The 26,758-nt window shown below is 50.9% G+C and overlaps 1 protein-coding gene across 7 annotated transcripts in view; it reads left to right on the top strand.

Moving 5' to 3' along the window:
• Positions 1–25,860, top strand: part of NEXN (nexilin F-actin binding protein) — a 353,325-nt gene extending 327,465 nt beyond the window's left edge. For all 7 annotated transcript variants that reach the window (XM_069232244.1, XM_069232240.1, XM_069232243.1 and 4 more), the window contains 2 exons: positions 19,994–20,354; positions 20,479–25,860. In XM_069232244.1, coding sequence (XP_069088345.1) covers positions 19,994–20,354; positions 20,479–20,492 — 375 coding nt within the window. In that variant the 3' untranslated portion in view covers positions 20,493–25,860. The remainder of the gene's footprint in view (positions 1–19,993; positions 20,355–20,478) is intronic.
• The last annotated feature ends 898 nt before the right edge of the window (positions 25,861–26,758 follow it).

Genomic DNA, 26,758 nt, shown 5'->3' with positions numbered 1-26,758 from the left:
GGACGCACACTGTGAACTGTCAAGGAGAGGCAGCGACAAGGGGATTTACTGTCAATCCCCTGAGCACTCATTCCACCAATAAGCAGTTTGACAAGTCTTCTTTGGGTACACAGCTAGATAGTCAGTCCCACATGAATTTCGTTGGCATGGGGGTCATCGCCCCCTCAGGAATGCTCACGACCCAGAGATTGTTCCTTTGCGAGCTCACGTCAGCATCTTCCACACGGGTGTCCAATGCTCCATCAGGCACTGTAGGGTTCTCAATCGTTCTTCATGTTATGTGACCGTGTCTCCTATTGTCGACACCCTACTCTTGACCTCAGTAATACTATGCGTAGTATTATGGAGATATGGTCGAATCAAAGTGAGGCCTATCTTCAGTTCCCCCATATTACTCTCCATAGTGACCTTGATGACTTGAATCACATGTATGATACAAGACGTCTGCGGGTCTCCATCTGAGAGGGAGTTACTTCCTGTCAAGCCCGTCTTACCCATCGGGCCAGTATGTGTAGTAACTTTATCAATCTTTTGCTGGGAGGCCACTGCTGCAGGTTTATCCCAGACTATGCTGAAGTCACAGTTGGAGAGGGCATCAGAAGAAGAATGTGCTATAGTCTAGTGAGGGACCACACAACCCTCCACGGCCGGACACAGCCTCTGACTCCCAACCAAAGGCCAAGGCCGCACCTTTGGCCCCACGCAGCTAACTGTCTGTACAGCGCCACGGGGTGTCTGCCAGATGATATAGGCCTAATAGAGCAGTGGATTAAATCGAAGGATCAGGCAGTCCAACATACAGAGCCCGCTTTAACTGAGGCTGACAGACCCCCTCGGCCCAGCCCAGTGCCAGGGGATCAAAAGGCCCAGTCTGCCACACAGGGTTCAAGTGGGTCACACAAGGGATACCACCCAAAGCACCACTCCGGGGCAGCACAGAACAAATGTGTTCGGGCTCAGGCAACAGGAAAACCTCCAAGTTTCATCACAGGCAAACTGACCGGGTGTCTCAGGGCACCATCCCGTGATTTATAACAGAGGCCTGTATGACGGTGCATACACCTCTTATGGTCTCTCAAGTGGGGGGGCCCCATAATACTTGTAGAGGACAGCAGTATTAGTGGTGTGTGGGGGCCTCCAACAGTTCACCTTTTCCTCTTTGCAGGCAACGTGCATTGAAGGGTAGCTGGAGCAGTAGTAGGGCGGGGCATCCAACAGTACACGTGGCCCCCTCCCATAACTGTCTTGCCACTACCAAGTCATGCCACTTTGTGCTCCTGAGGCCGGCCGGCCCCACAAGGACTCCCTCCTGCTGAGACCTAGTGCATGGATGTCAGGCAGGCCACTCTGTGCCGCGCGGCTGCCCACCCTCCCAGCAGCTCCGGCTCCCAAACCATGCCAGGGACCACTTGGGGCCAAGAAGAGGCACACCGCCACCACAGGATTGCTCTGGCCACTCCTCGGCTTGGTTTACGCTGGGGCGACCCATGTCTCAGGTCAGGTGCGCAGTAACCACCGCAGCCTTCACCAGGACAAACACTGAGGATGGGTTTTCACCCGGATGGGCCCAGGAAATGGTGGTTGTAGATGGATTGGCAGTGGATTGTCAGCTGGGACACGGAGTTCTCTCACAGAGCAACTGCCATGTTCACCAGCGTAGCCACGCCCCCCGAAATTACATGATTGATGAGAACACTGTGCATGATGGGGGCGTGAGTCATAGTTATCTTAGGATAGATAATTTTAACTGGGGAATTTCAATTTTTTTTGTTTAAAACCTTAGAAAATCACCAGCTTTCCAGCTTTCAGGAACAGGAAATCAGAATCAGAAAACCCAATTTTTCAACACAATTTTGGCATTTTGCTGGGTCATACCCCATTTTTACGATTTTTCGTGCTTTCAGCCTCCTTCCAGTCAGTGACAGAAATGGGTGTGAAACCAATGCTGGATCCCAGAAACTGAAACATTTCTGAAAAGTAGACAAAATTCTGAATTCAGCAAGGGGTAATTTGTGTAGATCCTACAAAGGTTTCCTACAGCAATTTTTCTCTTTGTTTTCCTCTGTAACTTTTTCCTGCAATGTCAGATTTTTGAAAGCAATATACCGTTACGTCTGCTGGACTCTTCTGGTTGCAGGGATATATAGGGCTTGTAGGTTCATCAAGAACCCTAGGTACCCAGAGCCAATAAATGAGCTGCACCCTGCAGTGCGTTTTCATTCTATACCGGGTATACAGCAATTCATTTGCTGAAATATAAAGAGTGAAAAATAGCTATCAAGAAAACCTTTGTATTTCCAAAATGGGCACAAGATAAGGTGTTGAGGAGCAGTGGTTATTTGCACATCTCTGAATTCCGGGTTGACCATACTAGTATGTGAATTACAGGGCATTTCTCAAATAGACGTCTTTTTTACACACTGCCTTATATTTGGAAGGAAAACCTGTAGGGAAAGACAAGGGGCAATAACACTTGTTTTGCTATTCTATGTTCCCGCAAGTCTCCCGATAAAAATGATACCTCACTTGTGTGGGTAGGCCTAGCGCCTGCGACAGGCAATGCCCCAAAACACAACGTGGACACATCACATTTTTTTAAAGAAAACCGAGGTGTTTTTTGCAAAGTGTCTACCTGTAGATTTTGGCCTCTAGCTCAGCCGGCACCTAGGGAAACCTACCAAACCTGTGCATTTCTGAAAACTAGAGACCTAGGGGAATCCAAGATGGGGTGACTTGTGGGGCTCTGACCAGGTTCTGTTACACAGAATCCTTTGCAAACCTAAAAATCTGGCTAAAAAACACGTTTTCCACTCATTTCGGTGACAGAAAGTTGTGGAATCTGAGAGGAGCCACAAATTTCCTTCCACCCAGCGTTCCCCCAAGTCTCCCGATAAAAATGGTACCTCACTTGTGTGGGTATGCCTAGCGCCCGTGACAGGAAATGCCCCAAAAGACAACGTGGACACATCACATTTTTTCACAGAAAACAGAGGTGTTTTTTACAAAGTGCCTACCTGTAGATTTTGGCCTCTAGCTCAGCCGGCACCTGGGGAAACCTACGAAACCTGTGCATTTTTGAAAACTAGAGACCTAGGGGAATCCAAGATGGGGAGACTTGTGGGGCTCTGGCCAGGTTCTGTTACCCAGAATCCTTTGCAAACCTCAAAATTTGGCTAAAAAAACACATTTTCCTCTTATTTCGGTGACAGAAAGTTCTGGAATCTGAGAGGAGCCACAAATTTCCTTCCACCCAGCGTTCCCCCAAGTCTCCCCAATAAAAATGATACCTCACTTGTGTGGGTAGGCCTAGCGCCCGCGACAGGAAATGCCCCAAAACACAACGTGGACACATCACTATTTTTGACAGAAAACAGAGGTGTTTTTTGCAAAGTGCCTACCTGTAGATTTTGGCCTCTAGTTCAGCTGGCACCAAGGAAAACCTACCAAACCTGTGCATTTTTGAAAACTAGAGACCTAGGGGAATCCAAGATGGGGTGACTTGTGGGGCTCTGACCAGGTTCTGTTACACAGAATCCTTTGCAAACCTCAAAATTTGGCTAAAAAAACACATTTTCCACTCATTTCGGTGACAGAAAGTTGTGGAATCTGAGAGGAGCCACAAATTTCCTTCCACCCAGCGTTCCCCCAAGTCTTCCGAAAAAAATGGTACCTCACTTGTGTGGGTAGGCCTAGCGCCCACGAAAGGAAATGCCCCAAAACACAACGTGGACACATCACATTTTTTCACAGAAAACAGAGGTGTTTTTTGCAAAGTGCCTACCTGTGGATTTTGGCCTCTAGCTCAGCCGGCCCCAGGGGGGGGCAGAAATGGCCTAAAATAAATTTGCTCCCCCACCCCACCAACGCCCCCCGGGAGCGACCCTTGCCTACGGGGTCGCTCCCCCGCGTGACATTGGCGGCAAAAAAAAAATCCCCGGTGCCTCGTGGTTTCTGCCCCCCAGGGGAGCGACCCTTGCCTAATGGGTCGATCCCCATCTCTAAAAATTAAAAAAAAATAAAAAAAAATTGCCCTGGCGCCTAGAGGTTTCTGCCCCCCTTGGGGGCAGATCAGCATAATAATAGGCCGATCTGCCCCCCAGAGGGGGCAGAAATGGCCTAAAATAAATTTAACCCCCCCCCCCGGAGCAACCTTTGCCTACGGGGTCGCTCCCCCTGCGTGACATTTGCGCCAAAAAACAAAATCCCCGGTGCCTAGTGGTTTTTGCCCTCTTGGGGGCAGATTGACCTAAAATCTGCCAATGGTCTAAATACAATTTGCCCCCCAGGGGAGCGACCCTTGCCTAATGGGTCGCTCCCCATCTCTAAAAAAACAAACAAACAAAAAAAAAAACACACAAAAAATTTGCCCTTGCGTCTAGAGTTTTCTGCTCCGGGGGGGGGGGGCAGAAATGGCCTAAAATAAATTTGCTCCCCAGCCCCCCCACCGGGAGCGACCCTTGCCTACGGGGTCGCTCCACTGCGTGGCATTGGCACAAAAAAAAAAATCCCTGGTGCCTAGTGGTTTCTGCCCCCCTTGGGGGCAGATTGGCGTAGCAAAAATCAGCTGATCTGCCACCAAAGGGGGCAGAAATGGCCTAAATACAATTTTCCCCTCCAGGGGAGCGACCCTTGTCCAAGGGGTCGCTCCCCATCTGTAAAACAAAAACAAAAAATCCCCGGTGCCTTGTGGTTTCTGCCCCCCTTGGGGGCAGATCGGCCTAATCAAAATAGGCTGATCTGCCCCCCAGGGGGGCAGAAATGGCTTAAAATCAATTTTCCCCCTAGGGGAGCGACCCTTGCCTAAGGGGTTGCTCCCCTTGCGTGAAATTCACGTAAAAAAAAAAACTCCCTGGTGTCTAGTGGTTTCTGTCACCCTTGGGGGCAGATTGGCCTCATCAAAATAGGCCAATCTGCCCCCAAGGGGGGCAGAAATGGCCTAAATATAATTTGCCCCCTAGGGGAGCGACCCTTGCCTAAGGGGTGGCTCCCTACCTAAAAAAAAACCAAAACAAAAAAAAAAGAAAAAAAAAAAAAGATCCCTGGTGTCTAGAGGTTTCTGCTCCCCCTGGGGGCAGATCGGCCTAATAATAGGCCGATCTGAAAGGACTTCCAAAAAAATGTCCCCCATTGGGAGCGACCCTTGCCCAAGGGGTCGCTCCCTTATGGCAATTTCAAACAAAACAAAAAAATCCCTGGTGTCTAGTGGGCGTTTCAAAAGCCGGATTGCAAGCAATCCGGCTTTTGAAACGCTCAGAGAGACTTCAAAGGGAAGGAAATACATTTCCTTCCCTTTGAAGCCTCTCTGGCCTCCCCCACGTGATCGGAAGAGAAATGCTCTTTGCAGCTTCCAGCGCGATGGGGGAGGCCCTGTGACAAATCAGCGCGCGCTCACGCGCTGACGTCACAGGTGGGGTGGGGGGATCGGGGGTGGAAGGGGAAGGGCTTCCCCTTCCATCCCTGCCTTGGGGGGGTGGGTGGGGAGCACAGGGGGGGGAGCGCTAGCGCTCCCCCCAGTTCCCGGGTGTAGGACGAGGTGACCTCGTCCAAGGCACCTGGGAAACGGTGCCTTGGACGAGGTCACCTCGTCCAAGGCATGCAAAAGGTTATATCAATGTGCTGAGTGTATGTGTGCCTGTAATTGGTACAATATATGAAGAATGTAGTTCTGTGAAGTACATGTATGTTATATGCATTTACTGACTTCTTGTGACTCTTATTATGGTAATAAGACTATGGGGGTCATTCCAACCCTGGCGGTCGGTGTTAAAGCGGCGGCTAACCCGCCAACAGGCTTGCGGTGTAAAAAATTGAATTCTGACCCTGGCGGAAACCGCCAACAGAGACCGCCACTTTAACACTCCGACCGCCACGGCGGGACAAACAAACAGCGCGGCGGTCACCGCCAACAGACAGGCGGGAGACAATGTACCGCCCACCCTATCACCAATCCGCCACCTTTTCCGGGGCGGTAGCCCCGCCGATAAAAACACGGCGGAAACAGACATTCCAAACGGAAAGCGCTCACCTCCATACACCCCACGAGGAATCTGGACAGCATGGAACCCGAACTACACATCCTACCAGCCATTGTCTTCCTGCTCCTCTACCAGGAGCACGAACTCCGGTGCAGAAGACTACGGTGAGTACTGCACCTACGACACAGGGGAGGGGGGAGGAGAAAATATTACGGGCACACATACGCTACACACCCACCACCACCCTCACCCACTACAACACACACATCAATGCATAGCAATACATCACTGTTACAACCCCCAAACCCCCCGGAAGAATGCAAAGACAAAATGAAATGATCATAAACAGTCGAATATATTGTATTATCGGCATATAAAAATATCACACATTTAGAACTAATATATACATAAATATCAAAAGTCCGATAATTTTAGCTGTCATTGTCCGTGGACCACTGGGCCCAAATCACATGGGCAAGGCCCACACAGGATACCTGACACCAACGGAGAGAACACTGCAGGGGCATCAGATAGAAAAACTACAGGCACCTCAGGGGGAAGGGAAGGGGGGGAACCTCAGCCACATGAGTACACGACGCCAGATCCACGAGGGGCCTCCATGGCCACTGTTCTATCCTGGGGAGTGCAAAGCCACAGTCTCTCAAGTCCATACAGTGGGTGGCTTGCCCACTGTACCATCCTGGGGAGTGCAAAGCCACAGTCTCTCAAGTGGATGACAGTGTCCACTGGTTCTGGAGGGGGACTGGTGCCCAGAGTGCTTCGTGCAGCCCTGCCCGACACAGATGCGGCACTGCCCCTTCCGCCAATGGGCCAGCGGTGCTTGAGATGAAGGGCCCAGTGCAGCGGTGCTTGAGATGAAGGGCCCAGCGCAGAGGTGCTTGAGATGAAGGGCCCAGTGCAGCGGTGCTTGAGACGGCGGTGCCCAGCAGAGCGGTGCTTGAGACGGCGGTGCCCAGCGGAGCAGTGCTTGAGATGAAGGGCCCAGCGGAGCGGTGCTTGAGATGAAAGGGCCCAGTGGAGCGGTGCTTGAGATGAAGGGCCCAGTGCAGCGGTGCTTGAGACGGCGGTGCCCAGTTCAGCGGTGCTTGAGATGAAGGGCCCAGTGCAGCGGTGCTTGAGACGGCGGTGCCCAGCGGAGCGGTGCTTGAGATGAAGGGCCCAGTGCAGCGGTGCTTGAGATGAAGGGCCCAGCGGAGCGGTGCTTGAGATGGAGGGCCCAGTGCAGCGGTGCTTGAGATAATGGGCCCAGCGCAGCGGTGCTTGAGATGAAGGGCCCAGTGCAGCGGTGCTTGAGACGGCGGTGCCCAGCGGAGCGGTGCTTGAGATGAAGGGCCCAGTGCAGCGGTGCTTGAGATGAAGGGCCCAGTGCAGCGGTGCTTGAGATGAAGGGCCCAGTGCAGCGGTGCTTGAGATGAAGGGCCCAGTGCAGCGGTGCTTGAGATGATGCGCCCAGCGCAGCGGTGCTTGAGATGAAGGGCCCAGTGCAGCGGTGCTTGAGACGGCGGTGCCCAGCGGAGCGGTGCTTGAGATGAAGGGCCCAGTGCAGCGGTGCTTGAGATGAAGGGCCCAGCGGAGCAGTGCTTGAGATGAAGGGCCCAGCGGAGCAGTGCTTGAGATGAAGGGCCCAGTGCAGCGGTGCTTGAGATGAAGGGCCCAGTGCAGCGGTGCTTGAGATGAAGGGCCCAGTGCAGCGGTGCTTGAGATGAAGGGCCCAGTGCAGCGGTGCTTGAGATGAAGGGCCCAGTGCAGCGGTGCTTGAGATGATGCACCCAGCGCAGCGGTGCTTGAGATGAAGGGCCCAGTGCAGCGGTGCTTGAGACGGCGGTGCCCAGCGGAGCGGTGCTTGAGATGAAGGGCCCAGCGGAGCGGTGCTTAAGATGAAGGGCCCAGTGCAGCGGTGCTTGAGATGAAGGGCCCAGCGGAGCGGTGCTTGAGATGAAGGGCCCAGTGAGCGGTGCTTGAGATGAAGGGCCCAGTGCAGCGGTGCTTGAGATGGCGGTGCCCAGTTCAGCGGTGCTTGAGATGAAGGGCCCAGTGCAGCGGTGCTTGAGACGGCGGTGCCCAGCGGAGCGGTGCTTGAGATGAAGGGCCCAGTTCAGCGGTGCTTGAGATGAAGGGCCCAGCGGAGCGGTGCTTGAGATGAAGGGCCCAGCGGAGCGGTGCTTGAGATGAAGGGCCCACTGCAGCGTTGCTTAAGACGGCGGTGCCCAGTTCAGCGGCGCTTGAGATGAAGGGCCCAGTGCAGCGGTGCTTGAGACGGCGGTGCCCAGCGGAGCGGTGCTTGAGATGAAGGGCCCAGTTCAGCGGTGCTTGAGATGAAGGGCCCAGCGGAGCGGTGCTTGAGATGAAGGGCCCAGCGGAGCGGTGCTTGAGATGAAGGGCCCAGTGCAGCGGTGCTTGAGACGGCGGTGCCCAGTTCAGCGGTGCTTGAGATGAAGGGCCCAGTGCAGCGGTGCTTGAGACGGCGGTGCCCAGCGGAGCGGTGCTTGAGATGAAGGGCCCAGTGCAGCGGTGCTTGAGACGGCGGTGCCCAGTGCAGCGGTGCTTGAGATGAAGGGCCCAGTGCAGCGGTGCTTGAGACGGCGGTGCCCAGCGGAGCAGTGCTTGAGATGAAGGGCCCAGTGCAGCGGTGCTTGAGATGAAGGGCCCAGTGCAGCGGTGCTTGAGATGAAGGGCCCAGTGCAGCGGTGCTTGAGATGAAGGGCCCAGTGCAGCGGTGCTTGAGATGAAGGGCCCAGCGGAGCGGTGCTTATGATGAAGGGCCCAGTGCAGCGGTGCTTGAGATGAAGAGCCCAGCGGAGCGGTGCTTGAGATGAAGGGCCCAGTGCAGCGGTGCTTGAGATGAAGGGCCCAGTGCAGCGGTGCTTGAGACGGTGGTGCCCAGCGGAGCGGTGCTTGAGATGAAGGGCCCAGTGCAGCGGTGCTTGAGATGAAGGGCCCAGTTCAGCGGTGCTTGCCTTGGCGGTCCTTGCCCTGTTCAGCGGTCCTTGCCCAGTTCAGCGGTGCTTGCCTTGGCGGTCCTTGCCCTGTTCAGCGGTCCTTGCCCTGTTCAGCGGTGCTTGCCTTGGCGGTGCTTGCCCAGTTCAGCAGTGCTTGCCTTGGCGGTCCTTGCCCTGTTCAGCGGTCCTTGCCCAGTTCAGCGGTGCTTGCCTTGGCGGTCCTTGCCCTGTTCAGCGGTCCTTGCCCAGTTCAGCGGTGCTTGCCTTGGCGGTGTTTGCCCAGTTCAGCGGTGCTTGCCTTGGCGGTCCTTGCCCTGTTCAGCGGTCCTTGCCCAGTTCAGCGGTGCTTGCCTTGGCGGTCCTTGCCCTGTTCAGTGGTCCTTGCCCTGTTCAGCAGTGCTTGCCTTGGCGGTCCTTGCTCTGTTCAGCGGTGCTTGAGTTGGCGCTCCTTCATTGCCCAGCTGGGCTGTGGCTGGTGCTCCTTCATTGCCCAGCTGGGCTGTGGCTGGTGCTCCTTCATTGCCCAGCTGGGCTGTGGCTGGCGGGGCCCTCCTGGGCAGCTGGGCTGTGGCTGGCGGGGCCCTCCTGGGCAGCTGGGATGGGGCTGGTGGGGCCCTCCTGGGCAGCTGGCCTGCTGCCGGACTTGTCGGGCGAGCTGCCCTTACCACCCTTCCCGGGTCGTCTGTGGCCCTTTCCCACCTTTGGCGGTGTGCCAGGTGGCACCCCACTTCCAGGCGGAGCCAGGGTAGGGATTTTGGTCCCTGGTGTCCTTGGCCTCTCGCGCCGGGCACTGGTGATCTTTGGGTGTTTTTCCGGGGGTGGGCTGGCCGTGCCTTGGCTCCTACCAGAACTAGTTGCCCTTGAGGGTGGGGGACTCCACAGTCCTTGGACAACAGTCCTGATAGGTCCTGGTTTGGTGGTGGCTCAGGTGCTGATTGCAGTCTTATTCGATGGACGGGGTGGGGGAGTTGTTGGAAAGAGGTCAAGTTTGGAAAGGAAAATCAATTTGGAAAGAGAGGGACGGCTAGGTGTGGTGGGTATGGGAGTGGAGGAAGAGGATGTGGTTGTAGGAGTATGAAGTCTGGTGTCTTTGGGTGCAGGTGCTTGGGCTGGAGGCTGTCGTGAGGTGGATGGCTGTTGGGTGGGTGGCTGCCTGCGTTTGTGTGGTTTGGAAGAGGGGGTGACAGACACACTGGGAGAGGACACAGGGGACGTGTAAATGGTAGTGGGGGTGGTGACTGCACGTGTGCGGAGTGTTCTGGTGGGTGTGCTGGTGATGGACGTAGTGGCTGAAGATGTTGTGCATGCAAGTGTGAGTGGAGATGTCACAGGGAGGGAGGAGGGAGACGAGGAGGAGGGGGACACAGTGGAGGCAGTGGGTGTTGGTGGGTCTGCATGTGGATGTTGCTTGTGTGAAGTGTGGTGCTTATGTCTGGATGAGCTTCCCTTGGGTGTTGAGGTGTGTGCAGGCTGGTCTGTAGGTGTGTCTGGGATAGGCAGAGGTACAGGGGATTGGGTCTGGGTGGAGGAAGTTGGAGGGGGGAGGCTAGAGACAGGGACAATTGCTGCCGTCAGTGCTGAGGCCAGAGCGTTGAACGATCGCTGATGGGCAGCCTGACCCGAATGAATGCCCTCCAGGTATGCATTACTCCAGTGCACCTCCCTTTCTACACCCTGGATGGCATTCAAAAGGGTAGACTGCCCAACAATGATGGTCCTCAGGAGGTCAATGACCTCCTCACTGAGGGCAGCAGGGGTGACAGGGGCAGGGCCTGAGGTGCCTGGGGCGAAGGAGATGCCCACCTTCCTGGGTGAGCGGGCACGGGGCAAACACTGAGGGGCTGCTGGGAGGGCGGTGTTGGTGCGCTGGGTGGCGGCTGTACCTGTTGTTGCGGGGGGCACGGATGTTGCTGCCACCACAAGGGAGCTCCCTTCAGAGGACGAGTCGCTGCCACTGACATCAGCATGAGTCCCCGCTGTGGAGCTCCCCTCGCCCTCCGTCTCACTGGTGAAATCCGAGTCAGTTGCATGGCCCGCCATGGCCATGTGAGATGCAGCTCCCTCGTGCTCCGATGCCACTTCTCCTCCGCCTGATGATGCTAATGCACACATGAACAGGAAGACCACAAAAAAGGTGGGGGGGAGAAATAAAGACATGTTGAGTGCATGGATTACCGCTACCGTTGGCGGAGAGGACAGACACAGACGCCCCCTGCACTACGCTGCACACTTGGGGTCCACTACGCAATCCGTGGGACATGGCCTACAAGCCTATGGACGACGACTGCACACATAGATGACACAGGGCCATGAATAGCTGTACTTGGCACCCTACAGAGGTGGGGGGTGGGGGCACAGGGCCTAGCCTACAGAAATCGCCCTGGCCTAGAGATACCCACAGCCCACCTCCCCCACCCAGACACCTCCGCTGCACGCAAAGTCACCAGAATGAGAGTGTACTCACCCCCTTGTGTCTGCTGTGATGTCCTCACGCGCCCATCCAAATCGGGGTAGGCCACCGCCAGGATCCGGGACATCAGGGGGGTCAATTGACGACTGGCACCCCGCCTACGTTGGGAGGCCATCCCCAGCAGAGCCTCCGCCGTCTTCCTGCTCCCGCGTCGGATGTCCTCCCACCTCTTCCAGCAGTGGGTGCCCCGTCTGTTGTGGACCCCCAGGGTCCGGAAGTCCTTGGCGATGGCACGCCAAATCGCGACTTTCTGGTGGGCGCTGACCTATGTGACATGTACAGGGGAGAAAAAAAAATCATCACCTTCTGCATGCTTGATGTGAGTGGCCCCCCATCCCCACCCTTGCCATGTGGCACATGCTCTCATCTGTCGTCTGATGCATGCCTCAATCGCTCCCCTCCCCACCATCTTTCATCCACCCGACTCAACCCAGGCATTGCCCACAAAGCATGCTCCCAGTGTACTTACCTGTTGGTCTGGAGGACCGTAGAGTAGCGCATACTGGGGGAGGACCCCATCAACGAGTTTCTCCAATTCTTCAGAAGTGAAGGCAGGGGCCCTTTCCCCAGTCGCAGCAGCCATTGTCTCTTCCAGACCGAGGTCACAGCAGCACTTGCAGTGTAGGTCCTCTCCTGTGGAAGATCAGGTATCGAGTGATTAAGTAGATAGAAAATGGCGGTCACACCCGCGGCGGTGCGTACCGCGGTGGTGCGTACCGCGACCGCCGACGCACATCGTCATTGGCTCGTGTAACCCATAGGATTCTATGTTAACCAATGCGGCTTTGCGCCGTGGTCTTCGACCGCCTACCGCCACGGTGTGCCACGCCAGCGCATTGACCTCACATCCCATTGTCACACTTCACAGGTCAGGCAGCCGCCATTTCAAGGGCCCACATGGCTTAATTTCTACTGCGTCACACATACCTAGGCCTTTCCTCAACACTCATACAAACCATTCAATGCATAGTGAATCGTGTTGTGTGCAGGCTGTGGGAACGTACCTGTGGGTTGATTGACTCTGTGCTCGCTGTTGTCCTTCCTAGGCACCGTCCGCTGGGCAATGCGAGGAGATGGAGGAATCTTCCCGTGTACAGACCGCTGGTGGACCTGTCGACAATGGAGGAAAGACATGTCATACTGACATACAGGCTTGACCGAGCCACTATACAGGAACTGTGTGCCCAGCTGGAGGCAGACCTGATGTCACCCATCCGCCAACCCACAGGGATCCCCCCTCTAGTGCAGGTGCTGTCAGTGCTCCATTTCTTAGCAAGTGGGTCATTTCAAACAACAGTGGCCATATCATCAGGGATGTCTCAACCTATGTTTTCCAAGGTGTTGTCCAGAGTGTTGTCTGCCCTGCTGAAACACATGAGGAGCTACATCATTTTCCCTGAGGTGGGGGATTTGCCTACAGTGAAGGGTGATTTCTATGCCCTTGGACATATCCCATACATCATAGGTGCCATTGATGGGACACATGTGGCTTTGGTACCCCCCAGCAGGAGTGAACAGGTGTACAGGAACAGGAAAAGTTATAATTCGATGAATGTACAGATGGTGTGTTTGGCTGACCAGTACATCTCCCATGTTAATGCCAAGTTCCCTGGGTCAGTGCATGACGCCTACCTCCAGCGGAATAGCAGCATCCCGTTTGTGATGGGTCAACTCCAGAGGCACCGGGTGTGGCTATTAGGGGACTCTGGTTACCCCAACCTGTCCTGGCTACTGACCCCAGTGAGGAATCCCAGGACCAGGGCAGAGGAACGCTACAATGAGGCCCATGGGCGGACTAGGAGGGTGATTGAGTGAACCTTTGGCCTCCTGAAGGCCAGGTTCAGGTGCCTCCATATGACAGGTGGATCCCTAATGTACTCACCAAAGAAGGTGTGCCAGATCATCGTGGCCTGCTGTATGCTTCACAACCTGGCTTTGCGCCGCCAGGTGCCTTTTCTGCTGGAGGATGGTCCAGATGGTGGTGTTGTAGCAGCTGTGGAGCCTGTGGAGAGTGAAGAAGAGGAAGCCGGAGAGGACGACATAGACAACAGGAACACAGTAATAGAGCAATATTTTCAGTGACACACAGGTAAGAGTACACACCGGCATATTACATTTACTGAAAAACTCCTACCTCTCTACTGTCTGACTTTTTCGCCCAGTGTATGGTAACTGTGTTGTGACTTTCCCTTCCGTTTTCAGAGCTGTGGACCCCACTGCGTGACATCTGCTTTGTTACCCCATGGACTACAGCTGTGTGACAGCGGTTTGTTGGCATCACAATGTGAATAACAATTTTGGCACTGTCATGTCTAATACATTTGTTAAAATCACAGACAGACTCCAGATTGTTTATGTGCAATAAGTGTGTTTATTCAAGTGCTCTAAATTGGATGGGTGGTTGCAAATCGGTGAGGGGTGATGGTGGAGGATTGTACATGGCAGAGTCCAGACTATCAGGTTCACAGGTGCATTGTCCAAATGCCTGTGGGAAGTGGAGCAGGGGCAGTTTAAGGTTGGACAGGGTGACAATGTGGGACAGTGGGATGACAATCAGGGCGGTATCCTTTGCTGGCGGGGGTCTTGACATGTTACTCTGTCTTCTTCCTGGATCTCAGGGCCCGCTTGCGGGGTGGTTCTCCTTCTGTAGGGGGTGGGGTTCTGGTGGCCTGTTGGTCTTCTGTCGGGGCCTCCTGTCCACTAGCGCCGGCGGAGGTGGTAGCCTGTTCTTGGTCCATGCTAGTGTCAGGGGCCCTTTGAGGTGCCACAGTGGTCCGCAATGTGGAGATTAACTCATTCAGGGCCACTACAATGGTACCCATGGCGGTACTGATGTTTCTCAGTTCCTCCCTGAACCCCATATACTGTTGTTCCTGCAGAAGCTGGATTTCCTGAAACCTGCCCAGGACCGTCGCCATCGTCTCCTGGGAGCGGTGGTATGCTCCCATGATGGAGGAGAGGGCCTCGTGGAGAGTGGGTTCCCTTGGCCTCCCCCCCCCCTGTCGCACAGCTGCCCTCCCAGTTCACCTGTTTCCTTGGGCCTCCGTCCCCTGGACCGTGTGCCCACTACCACTGCCCCCAGGTCCCTGTTGTTGTTGGGGTGGTGGGTTAGCCTGGGTTCCCTGTAGTGGTGGACACACCGCTGATTGATGTGTCCTGGGGACAGAGGTATGGGCCCGCTGGGTGGGTGCTGTGCTGGTGTTCCCAGAGGGGGGAAGGTCTGCTGTGGCCTGTGCCTGTATGAGGGGAACCGACTGTCCCGAGGTCCCCGATGGACAGGGCTGGTCATCTAGATCCAGGGAGACAGAGCTGCTGTCATCACTGTGGGCCTCTTCTGGGGGTGGAGGGGACATTTGTGGACCCTCCTGCGCGGTGACCTGGCGTTCGGGTTCTGCAGGGGTATAAACGTATGGTTATTGCTTCTGTGTGTGCCAATGGCGTGCAATGGGTGGGTGCCCGTGTACCCCAGTGCTGGCATCCCTTTGTGGGGGCTGTTGTGATGGTATTTTGGGGGGCTGATGGGTATGTGCATTGGGCATGCCTTGGTGATGGGTGTCCATGCTTTGGGGCCGCATGCAGGGCTAAGTGTTGGGATGGGTGGATTGTGATGGTGAGACATTTGCAAGGGGTAGTTGTGATGGGGGTAAGGGTGAGGGTGGGGGTATGAGTTGGCATGCAGGTGGGGTGGGGGGGATGAAGTAGTGAAGATGAGACTTACCAGAGTCCATTCCTCCACTGACTCCTGCGAGGCCCTCAGGATGCAGGATGTTCAAGACTTGCTCCTCCCATGTTGTAAAATCTGGGGGAGGAGGTGGGGGTCCGCCGCCAGTCCGCTGTACCGCGATGTTGTGCCTTGATACCATGGAACGCACCTTCATGTCGTTCCACCGCTTCCTGATGTCGTCCCTATTTCTCGGGTGCTGTCCCACAGCGTTGACCCTGTCCACTATTCTGCTCCATAGCTCCATCTTCCTGGCAATGGTGGTGTGCTGCACCTGTGTCCCGTACAGCTGGGGCTCTACTCGTACGATTTCCTCCACCATGACCCTGAGTTCAGCATCTGAGAACCTGGGGTGTCTTTGAGGTGCCATGGGGTGGTGTGGATGATGTGTGGGGTGGGGTGTGTAGTGATAGGTGGGGTGCTATTTAGTGGTGTGTTGTGTGAGGTGCGTGGAAGTTCTGTGGGTATTGGTATTGTGTGCCTGTGGATGCTTGGTAGTTGACTGTGGTGTCTCTCTCTCGCCTTCTCTCTGAATTTCTGGTCGTAGGGGTTTGTGGGCGATGTGGGTGTGTGTTTTATATTGTATTGGATGTGTGGGAGTGGTGTGTGTATGTGTATCAGGTGTGTGTATTTCGAATAGTCCAATGTGGTTGTGTTTTGTACGAGTATGTGTATTTTGACCGCGGCGGTGTGTACCGCCAATAGAATACCGCGGTTGAAAGACCGCTGCGTGGATTCGTGGGTCATAATGGCATGGGCGTATTTCTGTTGGCGTGACGGTGGAGGTTTGGTCATCGCCAGTTTATCGCTGACCTTTGGTGTGGCAGACTTTTGTGGATGTCGGAATTTTGGCGGTTTGCCTGTTGTGGGTCAGAATGACCGTGGCGGTTTACCGCGACCGCGGCGGTGTTATGGCAGTCTTCTGACTGGCGGTAAGCGGCTTTTACTGCCGAGGTTGGAATGACCGCCTATGTGTTTAGAGTGACAGCACCACCACATGTGGGAGACTGAGTCAACCACACACTGTTTGGAAGCTGTCGGCCTAACTCCTGGCTACATTGCAGTACCTCACCCACCCCAATCATGGTAGTAGTGATTTGTGGCAACCTAAACCTGACACTTTCACTCTTCAGGGAAGTCGTGGTGAACAGATCACACCCCTTTCACTCAGTTACTCAAAAACTCATATATGCTAAGGCAAGATGAGAGATGCAAGCTAGATTTCAATATATTTATTGAAGCAATTACATCCTAGCACATAAAGCATGGGCTGCGATAATGTGGCAGATGAAACAATGCCTTGGTCATCATTACAATGAGCGTGATAAAGATAAACAACCCCACCATTGTGTATCATTCTAGAAAGTCTAGTAATTCCTGCCTTACCTTTGTGCATGCAAGCATAGTGGTACTAATTGATCTGCCAGTCCCGATCTAAGGGAGGAACCGCAACCCCATTCCTATGTTAGATAGCAAGGGTCTGCATGTTGTCTGGAGGGCAATCCTCTTGAGAGCTGAGGGGTCAGCGTTAGGATCAGCACATCTGGCTGCAAGATGATATGCCCCGGGAAGGCCATGACTGGAATGCCCACGGTCCTCCTTTAGGCCTATGTGATGTTTGTATAATAAACCATACACAGTTCGTGGAAGTAGGCCTGATGTCCTGATACATCTAGAGGATAGGAATTGTCTCCTGAGATGATAATCCATACTGGCATATCATGTACCACACGTAACAGCCTTGGAGAAGACACAAAATGCTTGTTGTGATAAAAATGTGCAGTACATACTGTCTTCCTAGAAGGAGGCAGCTGATTAAAAAATGTAAAGCAATGCACTAAAACAAGCTCTGCTAAATAAATGACAATGAATAAAATATATGTGTGTGTTTAAGGGCACAGGCCGTGAAACTAACTAAAACCTGAGTGCCCAACCCAGCATTAAAGGGCCACTACAACACTGGGTGTATTTGTTCCTGCCAGTGGTACAATACATTGCTGACTCTGGGCTCCATTGTAGGACACCCAGGTAAAACATAGGCAGAGGAGGTTGAAGAATCCCCCCAGAAAGTTTTAGGTACTGCTGCATTCCTGTAAGCAGGGTGGAACACAGTGGGGAGAGGGCGAGCCAGGCTCCTTCAGTACACTTCAAAGGGCGCTCCTTGATTCAGAGAGAGGTCACAATGAAGGGGCCTGCACATCGCAGGAAGGAGATGGGGCTGATAAGAGAATCATAATTAATAGGGCTGAGGTCCTGAGCTAATCTTTTGATACACATATCACTGTGACTGACATCCAGGTTTAACTCCTGGTCACTCCCATGGCCTTTGATGTGGGGCTATCAGCTTTGAAGTTGCTCCTGTTGTGATATACTGCTTTCTGGAAGAAGAGAGGTCAGAGGAGTGGGTATTTCAAAAGGAAGCAGACCTTCAACATACACTTCAAAGACTCAGGGGGTCATTCCGACCCTGGCGGTCATAGACCGACAGGGCCGGGGACCGCGGATGCACCGCCAACAGGCTGGCGGTGCATCCAGGCCAATTCTGACCGCAGCGGTAAAGCCACGGTCAGAAAAGGGTAACCGGTGGTTTCCCGACGGTTTTCCCCTGGCCTGAAGAATTATCCATGGCGGCGCTGCAGGCAGCGCCGCCATGGGGATTCTGACCCCCTTCCCGCCAGCCTGGTTCTGGCGGTTGTGACCGCCAGAACCTGGCTGGCGGGAACGGGTGTCATGGGGCCCCTGGGGGCCCCTGCAGTGCCCATGCCAATGGCATGGGCACTGCAGGGGCCCCCTAACAGGGCCCCACAAAGATTTTCAGTGTCTGCACAGCAGACACTGAAAATCGCGACGGGTGCAACTGCACCCGTCGCACCCTTTCCACTCCGCCGGCTCCATTCGGAGCCGGCATCCCCGTGGAAGGGGGTTTCCCGCTGGGCGGGCGGGCGGCCTTCTGGCGGTCGCCCGCCAGCCCAGTGGGAAACTCAGAATGACCGCCGCAGTCTTTTGACCGCGGTACGGTCTTCTGGCGGTTCCCGCTTGGCGGAGAATGACCCCATCAGACTCCAAATCACATTTGGTATCTGGAAATGGACTATAAGAAGGGGAGCTTGAGACCCCAAACATTGTCAAATATCAAGCAGCTAGAGAGGCTGTGTGAGGAGGAGATGCTCTGCAAGGCTTTTGCCTGTCATTATGGCTGGCGGTCAAGGCCAGCTAACCTCTCAGCTTGGCAAGGGGACATCACCCAGCAAGTCCTAAACCACCTGCCCTGGAACCTAAAGTACCAGTGTCTGTCTGCTTGCTAAGACAAGTGTGCCCTGTGAGGAAGAGGAGAGCGTTGTAGGGAGTAAGACCCAGTGGGGAATCCTTTTGAGTGGATGATCTTAATGAGGTTTGAGGAAACGGCTGGTGCACCGATTGGGTCACTGCCTTTGTACAGGGAAAATCGATGACCCGTGCATGCCAGAGGGCAGCTGCCATGAAGTGAGCGGTGATTGTTGCTGCACCGAATGGGTCACCGCCCATGTGCAGTGAAGAACCGATAAACCTGTATGCCAGAAGGTGCTACCGTGAGGAGATTACTGTACTGAGTGAGACCTAGCCCATTTGCAGTGTAAAAAACACAACCCCGTATGCCATGAGGTGCAGCCATGAAGAAAACCGCTGTTCTGATCGGGTGGAGAGACTGTGACCCTTTTTGCCAGAGGGGACCACCGGAACCAAGCAAGAAGTGTTACCTGGTTGGGATTGTCACTGGAGGAGAAAGGCTGCCATGATGACCCCTGCAGGCCTGCACTGTGATGAGGGACAGGACTTTCACACTATCACCCCTGCCTGGTAGGAAGGGCAAATTAACATACACAGCTTGGTGGAGCCACGACGAACCTCTGGTCGCTGCAACTGCATGACCGCATGTGAGGAACTTGAGATCCACTGAGCGGAACTTACAAAAGATAGCTGCTGCTGCCCAATGCCGGCAGATGGGGCACACTCAGGAATGCCTAAGAAACACTACAGCTGTGACCTCATGGCACTATGGACACTCTTTTTAATGTCGTATTTCCCTTGTGGTGGTAGCTGTAAAATAAATAGTTCTTTTTTTGCAGAAAAGCAAGTATTTTACTGGAAATTCATTTATTAATGCTACTGTGCATATTTTGAGTTGTGATCATGTGTTCACCCCGTATCTACCACCCCATTGAGAAACTTTGGAATGCTACTACGGAGAGTCAATTGCTGAAGGTGTTCATGGCCCAGTTGCTTAAGACCCATAGTAGGCTGCCCCACCAGGACATCGAGAGTAAAAGGCCTCAGCCGCAATGCTTGGGCCCAGTAGCTCCTGCTTCCCCCTTGACCCTCTAAACGAGGTTCTGATAAATATAAATATGGTGTGCTTACTTTTATTGCACTGTCTGTGACAATACTAAATTATTTGAAAAAACTGTAGGATGTATTTTGGTATGAATTACTCACTGAAAGGAATGATAAATATCCCACATTTGTGATGTTTGAGATAAACAATTCCGGCTATTAAATTTAGAAAGCCAATCCTCATTTGGTCCATCCTACTTATATGTTTGACAATTAGAAAATCAAACATTTTCAGATGGCATACATGTAGATGATCTGCAGCTACGGTTCTAATATAACAATAATTATGTAATATTGACTAGTGCTATTAATTGATAATAATAACAAATAACTGTATTATAATTATTATTACTACAATAAATATTGTGATTACTCACAGTTTAAAAAAAAAAAATATATATATATATAATTATCCTTTCCAAAAAACAAAACTCTTTCAAAATAGCTGTTATCTGATCAAATGCTGTTCAGCCAACAATATAATTATTCTCCACAGAAAAAAGAAGAAGAAGATGAAGAGGAGGGAAGCATTGTCAACGGTTCTACTTATGAAGACGAAGAAGACCACGCTCGGTCTGGAGCCCCGTGGTTTAAAAGACCTCTGAAAAACATGTCAGTTGTGGACAGTGAACCAGTGAGATTTACAGTCAAAGTCATTGGCGAACCAAAGCCTGAAGTCACATGGTGGTTTGAAGGAGAAATGCTTCAGGACTGTGAGGATTACCAATATATTGAAAGAGGAGAAACATACTGTCTTTACTTACCAGAAACGTTTCCAGAAGATGAGGGAGAATACATGTGTAAAGTAGTCAACAGCAGAGGCACAGCTGCGAGCTCCTGCATCCTCACCATAGAAAGTAAGCAACAGTGACTTGGGATAAGTTCTTTAAAAATCAGCCCAGTTTTATCACTTTTCTTCCTTTCTTTGAATTCGGTTGTAATTAGCTTTCCTAATACTCTCCTTTTCTCTTTCTTTTGTAGCTGATGACTACTAATGCTCTGCTTTTGCTGGATTCTCTTTTCTCTGCTTTCTTGCTCCACCCATCTATTTTCCTGTGATGGGGCCTAGTCAAAGGAAAGAAAAAAACTTTCTTGTCTTGATTTGTCATTCCTGTATGTCGTCGACAGTTTTTGTAGGCTTCATAAAAATGGAAATTCACCTGAACTTCAGAGGCTAACACAAAATACATGTACAAACTATATTGAAAGAAACAACACCATAATTAGTCAATTTTCCTCACATGTTTATTTTTAAATGAATTCTCCACTGATTCGTCTTTTTCAAATTTGACGAGAATTGAAGAGAAGTGTTTTTGAAAAGCAGAAATCTTGCTTTTGCCTCATGCTACGCTCTAATCAACATTTTTGTCACGCCTGTAAACTTTGTTAACTGCAACATTTGTGCGTCCTGGTGGTAAAGGCGAATTTCTAATGTTATTTTATTTGGTTTTTCTCATGACTTAAACAATTGGTGTAGCGGCCTCAGTTGAAGAATGTATTTTATATGATGTTCAGAATTATAACATTCATTTGAACTGTAGGCTACAGCGATGTAACCTTTAAAAAATTGTAAGTTTTAAAAGTCCGTTCAATGTTTTAGAATGTATTTCAAGTTAGGTACATGGATCTCCTGAAAGGACATTTGCAACTAAATATGACTGAATACATTTACTGGTTTAACCATTTCTACACTTTGCTTTTGTCTCAACTACAACAATGAATCCATTAAATTTAAAAAGCTTTGTATTTTTCTGATACCAAAGTTTTTTTGTTGGAAAGTACCATCGTTTCTTTGTAAGCATATTTTGTACAGTGTTCAGTTGACCCATATGCTTAAATGAAAAAGTTACTTCCTTCTGTAACAATCTTTCTGGTAAATACTCTACCTACCTGCAGGTTCATCACCTTTTGAATTTCCCAGGTATCAGACTGAATTTGGAACCCTTTCAATATCTCTTCACGCTAGTTAGGGGTACTAGCTTCACATTGGCGCCGGAAACTACAATACTGTGATGTCACTGGAGCTATAAAGTGCACCCATGGACGTCCTGACATCAGTTCCTCATCCATTTTGTGCACGAGCTGAATATGATGAGCTTGACAAGGTGCAGTATAATCTCTAGAGAGGAAACTTATTGAGGAATCTAACTTAGTAAAACAGCCTTCAAAAGAGGAGGAGGCTGTGAGCGGTGAGGAATCTGGAGGTAGCCAGAGTATCCACCACAAAGATTGTTACCGAAGGTAAGTAATTTGTTCTTCTGTTGAATATTTCTACCTTCACCTTTTGAATAGACTCCCTAGACAGTGCCTCATCCAGAGGTGAGTTTTGAAGGCGGGTTAAGTTAAGAAATCCTGAACGACAGAGTACCTTGCCTCCACATCTCTGACTCTAACCAGTAACACATTGCAAAAGTGTGTAGGAAATCCTTTGCCAGGGCTGAAGTTGATGATTGTGGCCTGGTAGAATGACCTATGATGCCATATGTGGGGCTGAACTGGGAACCCAAAGCAGCCCTGCAAATTTTGACGGACCAGCCCCCGGCTCCTGGGTGAGTGTACAAGTGTGAAGCACTGCTGCTTTCGTTACGGAGACGATATTGTAGCACCTCTTATTAAGATGAATTGGGCCCAGTTGAGGTGAATATTTCTCAGTAGCTGAGGAATCAAGGGTATGGGGGAAACACACAATGAAGCGAAAACTTCAACTTTAAGAGAAACGCATCCCACAAAACTCCCTGCAACAGATATTGGAGGGCAGAGAACATTGGGCACTGAGCATTGTCATGAGTGACAAAGAGATCTACTTGAAGTGTTCCCCAAAGCTTGATGATTCATTAAACCACTTCCAGATAAAGCCTCCACTTCTGGTCATCCTAGTGATGCTTTCTATGGCTGCCTGCTTTAGCATTCAAAACTCCAGCCAGGTTATTTGTTATGTTGCCAGATTATTGGAAACCAGTCAGATGTGATGCTGCTTTTCCCATAACCAGTGTCATGGTGTTCTCAACAGAGAAAATGTGACCCTACCCCTTGCTGCTGTTTATATACTACATCTCATTCAAGTTGTCCATTAAGAGCAGTATTGACTGGGAAAGCTTGAAGCTCCTGTTAAATCGCCTGTAGCTACACCAGATTGCTATGCACCATCTGCTCTTCTGGAGCCTAAAGTCCTCTGATCTCTAGATCTTCCAGACAGGCTCCCCACCGTGGAGTAGAAGCATCCATTATCACTGCTGGTGGTGCTTGGAATGGGCTCTCACGCAACAGGTTACCTTTCATGCTCCACCACATCAAGATCCCCATCATGTCCATTGAGATTGTCAAAGGACACTGTGGAATGCCACTATGTTAAGATCACTGCCTGCGGGGGCAGCAATGGAAGGCCCACATTCTCCAGCATGTGCGAGTGATTAGAGGAATGCAGGAAGCCAGTATATTTAACAGGCATAAGAACATCAGGACAGAAATTTGTGCTGTGTGCTGAAAACATCGGAATCCTTGCCAGAATATCCTGTACTCTCTGAGGAGAGGGAAAGGCTCGATTTGATGTAGTGTCCAGTACTACTGCTATAAACAGTATGCGCTTTGAGGCCACCAATTGAAATATGTATTTTTTTATAAAAAGCCCAAGTCAAACAGCAGAGCTTCTGTGACTTTCAGGTGGTGCAACGTCATGTCCTGGGACCCGGCTTTGAGAGGCCATTCATCAGTAAGGAAACCGTGGGAATCCTGAAAATCTGAGATGGGCATCAATGACCACCATCAGGAAGGACTGCAAACTGGCAATGAAGCTTAGATAATTCTTATGAAACTGTAGAATCGGTATGTGAAAACATGTCTCCTGCAGGTTGATAGACACCATCCAGTCCTTAGCTTCTAGTGTGAGCAACACCGGAGCCAGGGATAGCATTTTGAACTTCTCCTTTTGCAGGAACCAGTTCAAAACCCTGAGATCTAAGATTGGAAGAAGACCGCTGTCCTTCAGAACTTAGATCTATCGTGACTAATACTCCTGGCCTTGTTTCTGCTCTGGCAACAGCTCCATCACCCCTTTTTGAAGTAGGATCTTTACCTCCTGCTGAAGGATAGGAAAGTGGGCCACTGGTTGCATAGCAGTAGCGGGGGAATGGCTGTTGAAGTGTACGGCATACTTCCACAATCCTCAAGACCCATTGGTCTGAAGTTATGACTCTCCAGGCCTGTGGAAAGGAGGATACTTCAGCTTCCACTCTGCAATCCAATAGAGGGGATTTAGGGATGCTTTCCTGTGGTGACTGGGGAGGAGGATGAGGAATAGATGGGAGGGAAAGACAAGTTGTGACCTCTACTTATGCCACATTCTCGATGCTGTTTGTGCAGTGAGCTGGCTTGTTGCTGCCACTGGTAGGCCTAATTGTTCTGTCTGCCCCAAAAAGTAGAGGTAAATACTTCCCATTCAAGCAATGTGTCAAGGTCACTCAGTGCCTGACTGGCCTATTAGGAAAGCAGGCAGTGCCTGTTGGGCTGGGCCTACAGGTGAGTGCTTGGGCCAGTGATAGGCTGATTGTGGACCTGTGTTATGGTATGGTGGGACAGGTTTTACTTCTGATGTCCCTTCTGTGGCCACAGACATAGCGTGGCCACAAATGCATCAGAAATGCAAGCAGAAATGCATCCAGTCACTGCTGCCTTGCAAAACACCTATAGAGCGTGTCTTTAAAAATTCACAACTACCTTGATTTGCAAATGTGGGACACGTTTTTAGCTTTTTGATTCACTAGTGGGGGCCACTTTTATTTTGGTGGCTGGGCATATTTTCTGTCCCACTGAGACCCCGAGGCCACTTGTGTCACTTAGCGTTAAGAAGTCTTTGTCAATGGTGACGGACTGTACATCACCACCATCCATGTCTGGAATGGCTTCCTCAAGTGGGTAAAGGCCCCCAAAGAAATTGCATTCCGATTCTATGAGACACTGTGGCTCTCTTCTTGATCTACGGGTTGGAGCAGGAAATTTCATCTGGCACAATGGATCTAGGGCCGAACACTAGTCACCTGGCATCAGCTGTGGTGCCACTGCCATCGACTACAACATTGGTGGTATCAGTTGTGGTATCAAAGGTGTCAGTTGTAGTGAGGGCTGGCATGGCGTGAATGTTGAAGAGCCCGCAGGACTGCTGAAGGGAGACAGTGTTGGTCGTGGCACTTGCCCCAAGATGGCGACTTACATTGTAGTGTGTGTTGGAGTAGGTGTCAGTGTCAGAGTTATTGGAGGCAGTGGGGATGGAACAAAGGGAGCTGAGGTATAGACCAATGGTAAAGCACTGGAGGCATAACTCATTCCTGAGGCGACCATAACTTTGCAAAATACAGCAAAGATTGAATTAATTTTTTAAAAAAATATGGCAGGGTTCAATTCAGAGGCTGGGAATTGTTTGACCGAACTGGTACCTCGGTGACAGTGCCACAGGCAGTAGCAAACTCAAGATCGGAGCTGGGTCTGAAGAACCCTCATGAGTCAGGTTCTCGGGGGAAGGTCAGCAACCTCCTGCTCCGATAAAGACTCCTGAGGAGTGGAATAGTTTTTTGGTGACTTGCCCTTTGTAGAATGGCATCACTCAGAGTTGTGGCATTGTTTCTTCTTGTGTTTTCTTTCTATGACTTTGACAATGGTTCCAACTCTGGAGACCTCGTCCTGGATCTTGCCTTCTGCTTGGATTGATTGCCATCTTGAGCCCAGGCCATGAACAGCTTGGCTTCTCACTGCTTTATGGCCTTGGGGGACTTGATTTCTGCAGGAATTGCAAGAACTGATATTGTGATATGACCCCAGGCACCAGATACAGATGTTTTGTGGGTCGAGTAATGGACACGTGTCCCTCACTGTCCGTAAAGGGTTTGAAAGCTGATTGGGGATACACTCCCCGTACGGTACTATCATGTTTTTAATATGTATTTTTTGAAAAGACAAAAATGTTGCAGAAAGATTCCCTGAAAAGAGCAAAGCTCTGGATTCACATGAATGGTGCAGAAAAAAGGGACCTGACATGAAGGCCTCAGTGAGGTGCTTTATGGCTCCGGTAACATCACTGTGGCATGGTTTTCAACACCGAGTGGAGCAGATGCCTCCTAGTGGCAGGGAGAGCTCTCGAAACGTTTCCAGATTCAGTCTGACACCTGAAATATTCAAAAGGTGAGGAATCTGCAGGAAGAAGTATGCATCAGGAAGACATATTTTGTAAATTCAAAGGTGACTGTTCCTTATATTTAATCCAAGCATGCTCCTCTGCAAACATGAAGTAATAACCTACAAGAACCAAAATGTTCTGTGTTTCTGGCACTTTGATAAAATGTACTTACTACCCAATAAATTGTAAATGAAGAATGTATTATTCTTTTTTTATTATCATTTTACAATTTGCAAGCAATAGTAAAAGATCAAAATTTATCCAGGTCATGTTCTGTATATTTGCTTTCAGGGGCATCCTCCATGTGTTCTAAAATAGATTGAATTAAATGCTTACACATTAATGAAGTGTAAAAGAACAGGGGGCACGCCATCAGTCAGCAAGGCTAGGCCATTAAACATAAGACTCAGAAACAATTGCCAGTTCTGACACCACTTAGGTAACAAATACTTTTTTTAATGTGTGGACATGCAACTGAATTACCGCTGTCACAGTTCAATTATGAACATTTTCAAGACAAATTCATTTAAATGTGTACATCTAATCATCTTACACCAGAGGACAAATAAAAAATGTACAGTTTTCAAAAACACTAAACAATTGCTTGGCATTTCAAACAGATATGTTGAGCAATATTCATCTACTTACACTAACACATGTGTAAGAACCTAAAAACAATTGGTACCCAGGTTCTGAAAAATTGTTTAAGAAAGGAAGAACTGGAACAGTTCTATGTCTTTTATCAGCTTTTAACTCTAGAGCCAAGCCCAGAAGTGGACAATATTGAATCATACATGTGGCACAACATGACACAAAAGACCACAATCCAGAGAGGGTAAGTGCAGTTGGATAGGCATACAGGGAGAAATATGATAACATCTCCAAAAGTAGTTGTACCACATGTATCATTCATTTTGAAGCATTTCATATCAGGACTTTCAAGCACCAATAAGTGGCACTGTGTGTCCATGCTCGGCCCCGGAGGTGACGGAACGGAGCCACATATAAGCACCACCCAGTTTCTTGCTTCACTCTTTCAGTCCCCTCGGATGTGGAACACAAAATACATGTCTGTACAGGTATCTCTAATGTGAG

Source organism: Pleurodeles waltl, chromosome 4_2 (assembly GCF_031143425.1).
Source record: "Pleurodeles waltl isolate 20211129_DDA chromosome 4_2, aPleWal1.hap1.20221129, whole genome shotgun sequence".
In the NCBI taxonomy this organism is placed as follows: Eukaryota; Metazoa; Chordata; class Amphibia; order Caudata; family Salamandridae; genus Pleurodeles; species Pleurodeles waltl.
Note: the sequence above shows the minus strand (reverse complement) of the source record. Positions and strands in the feature narration are given on the sequence as shown.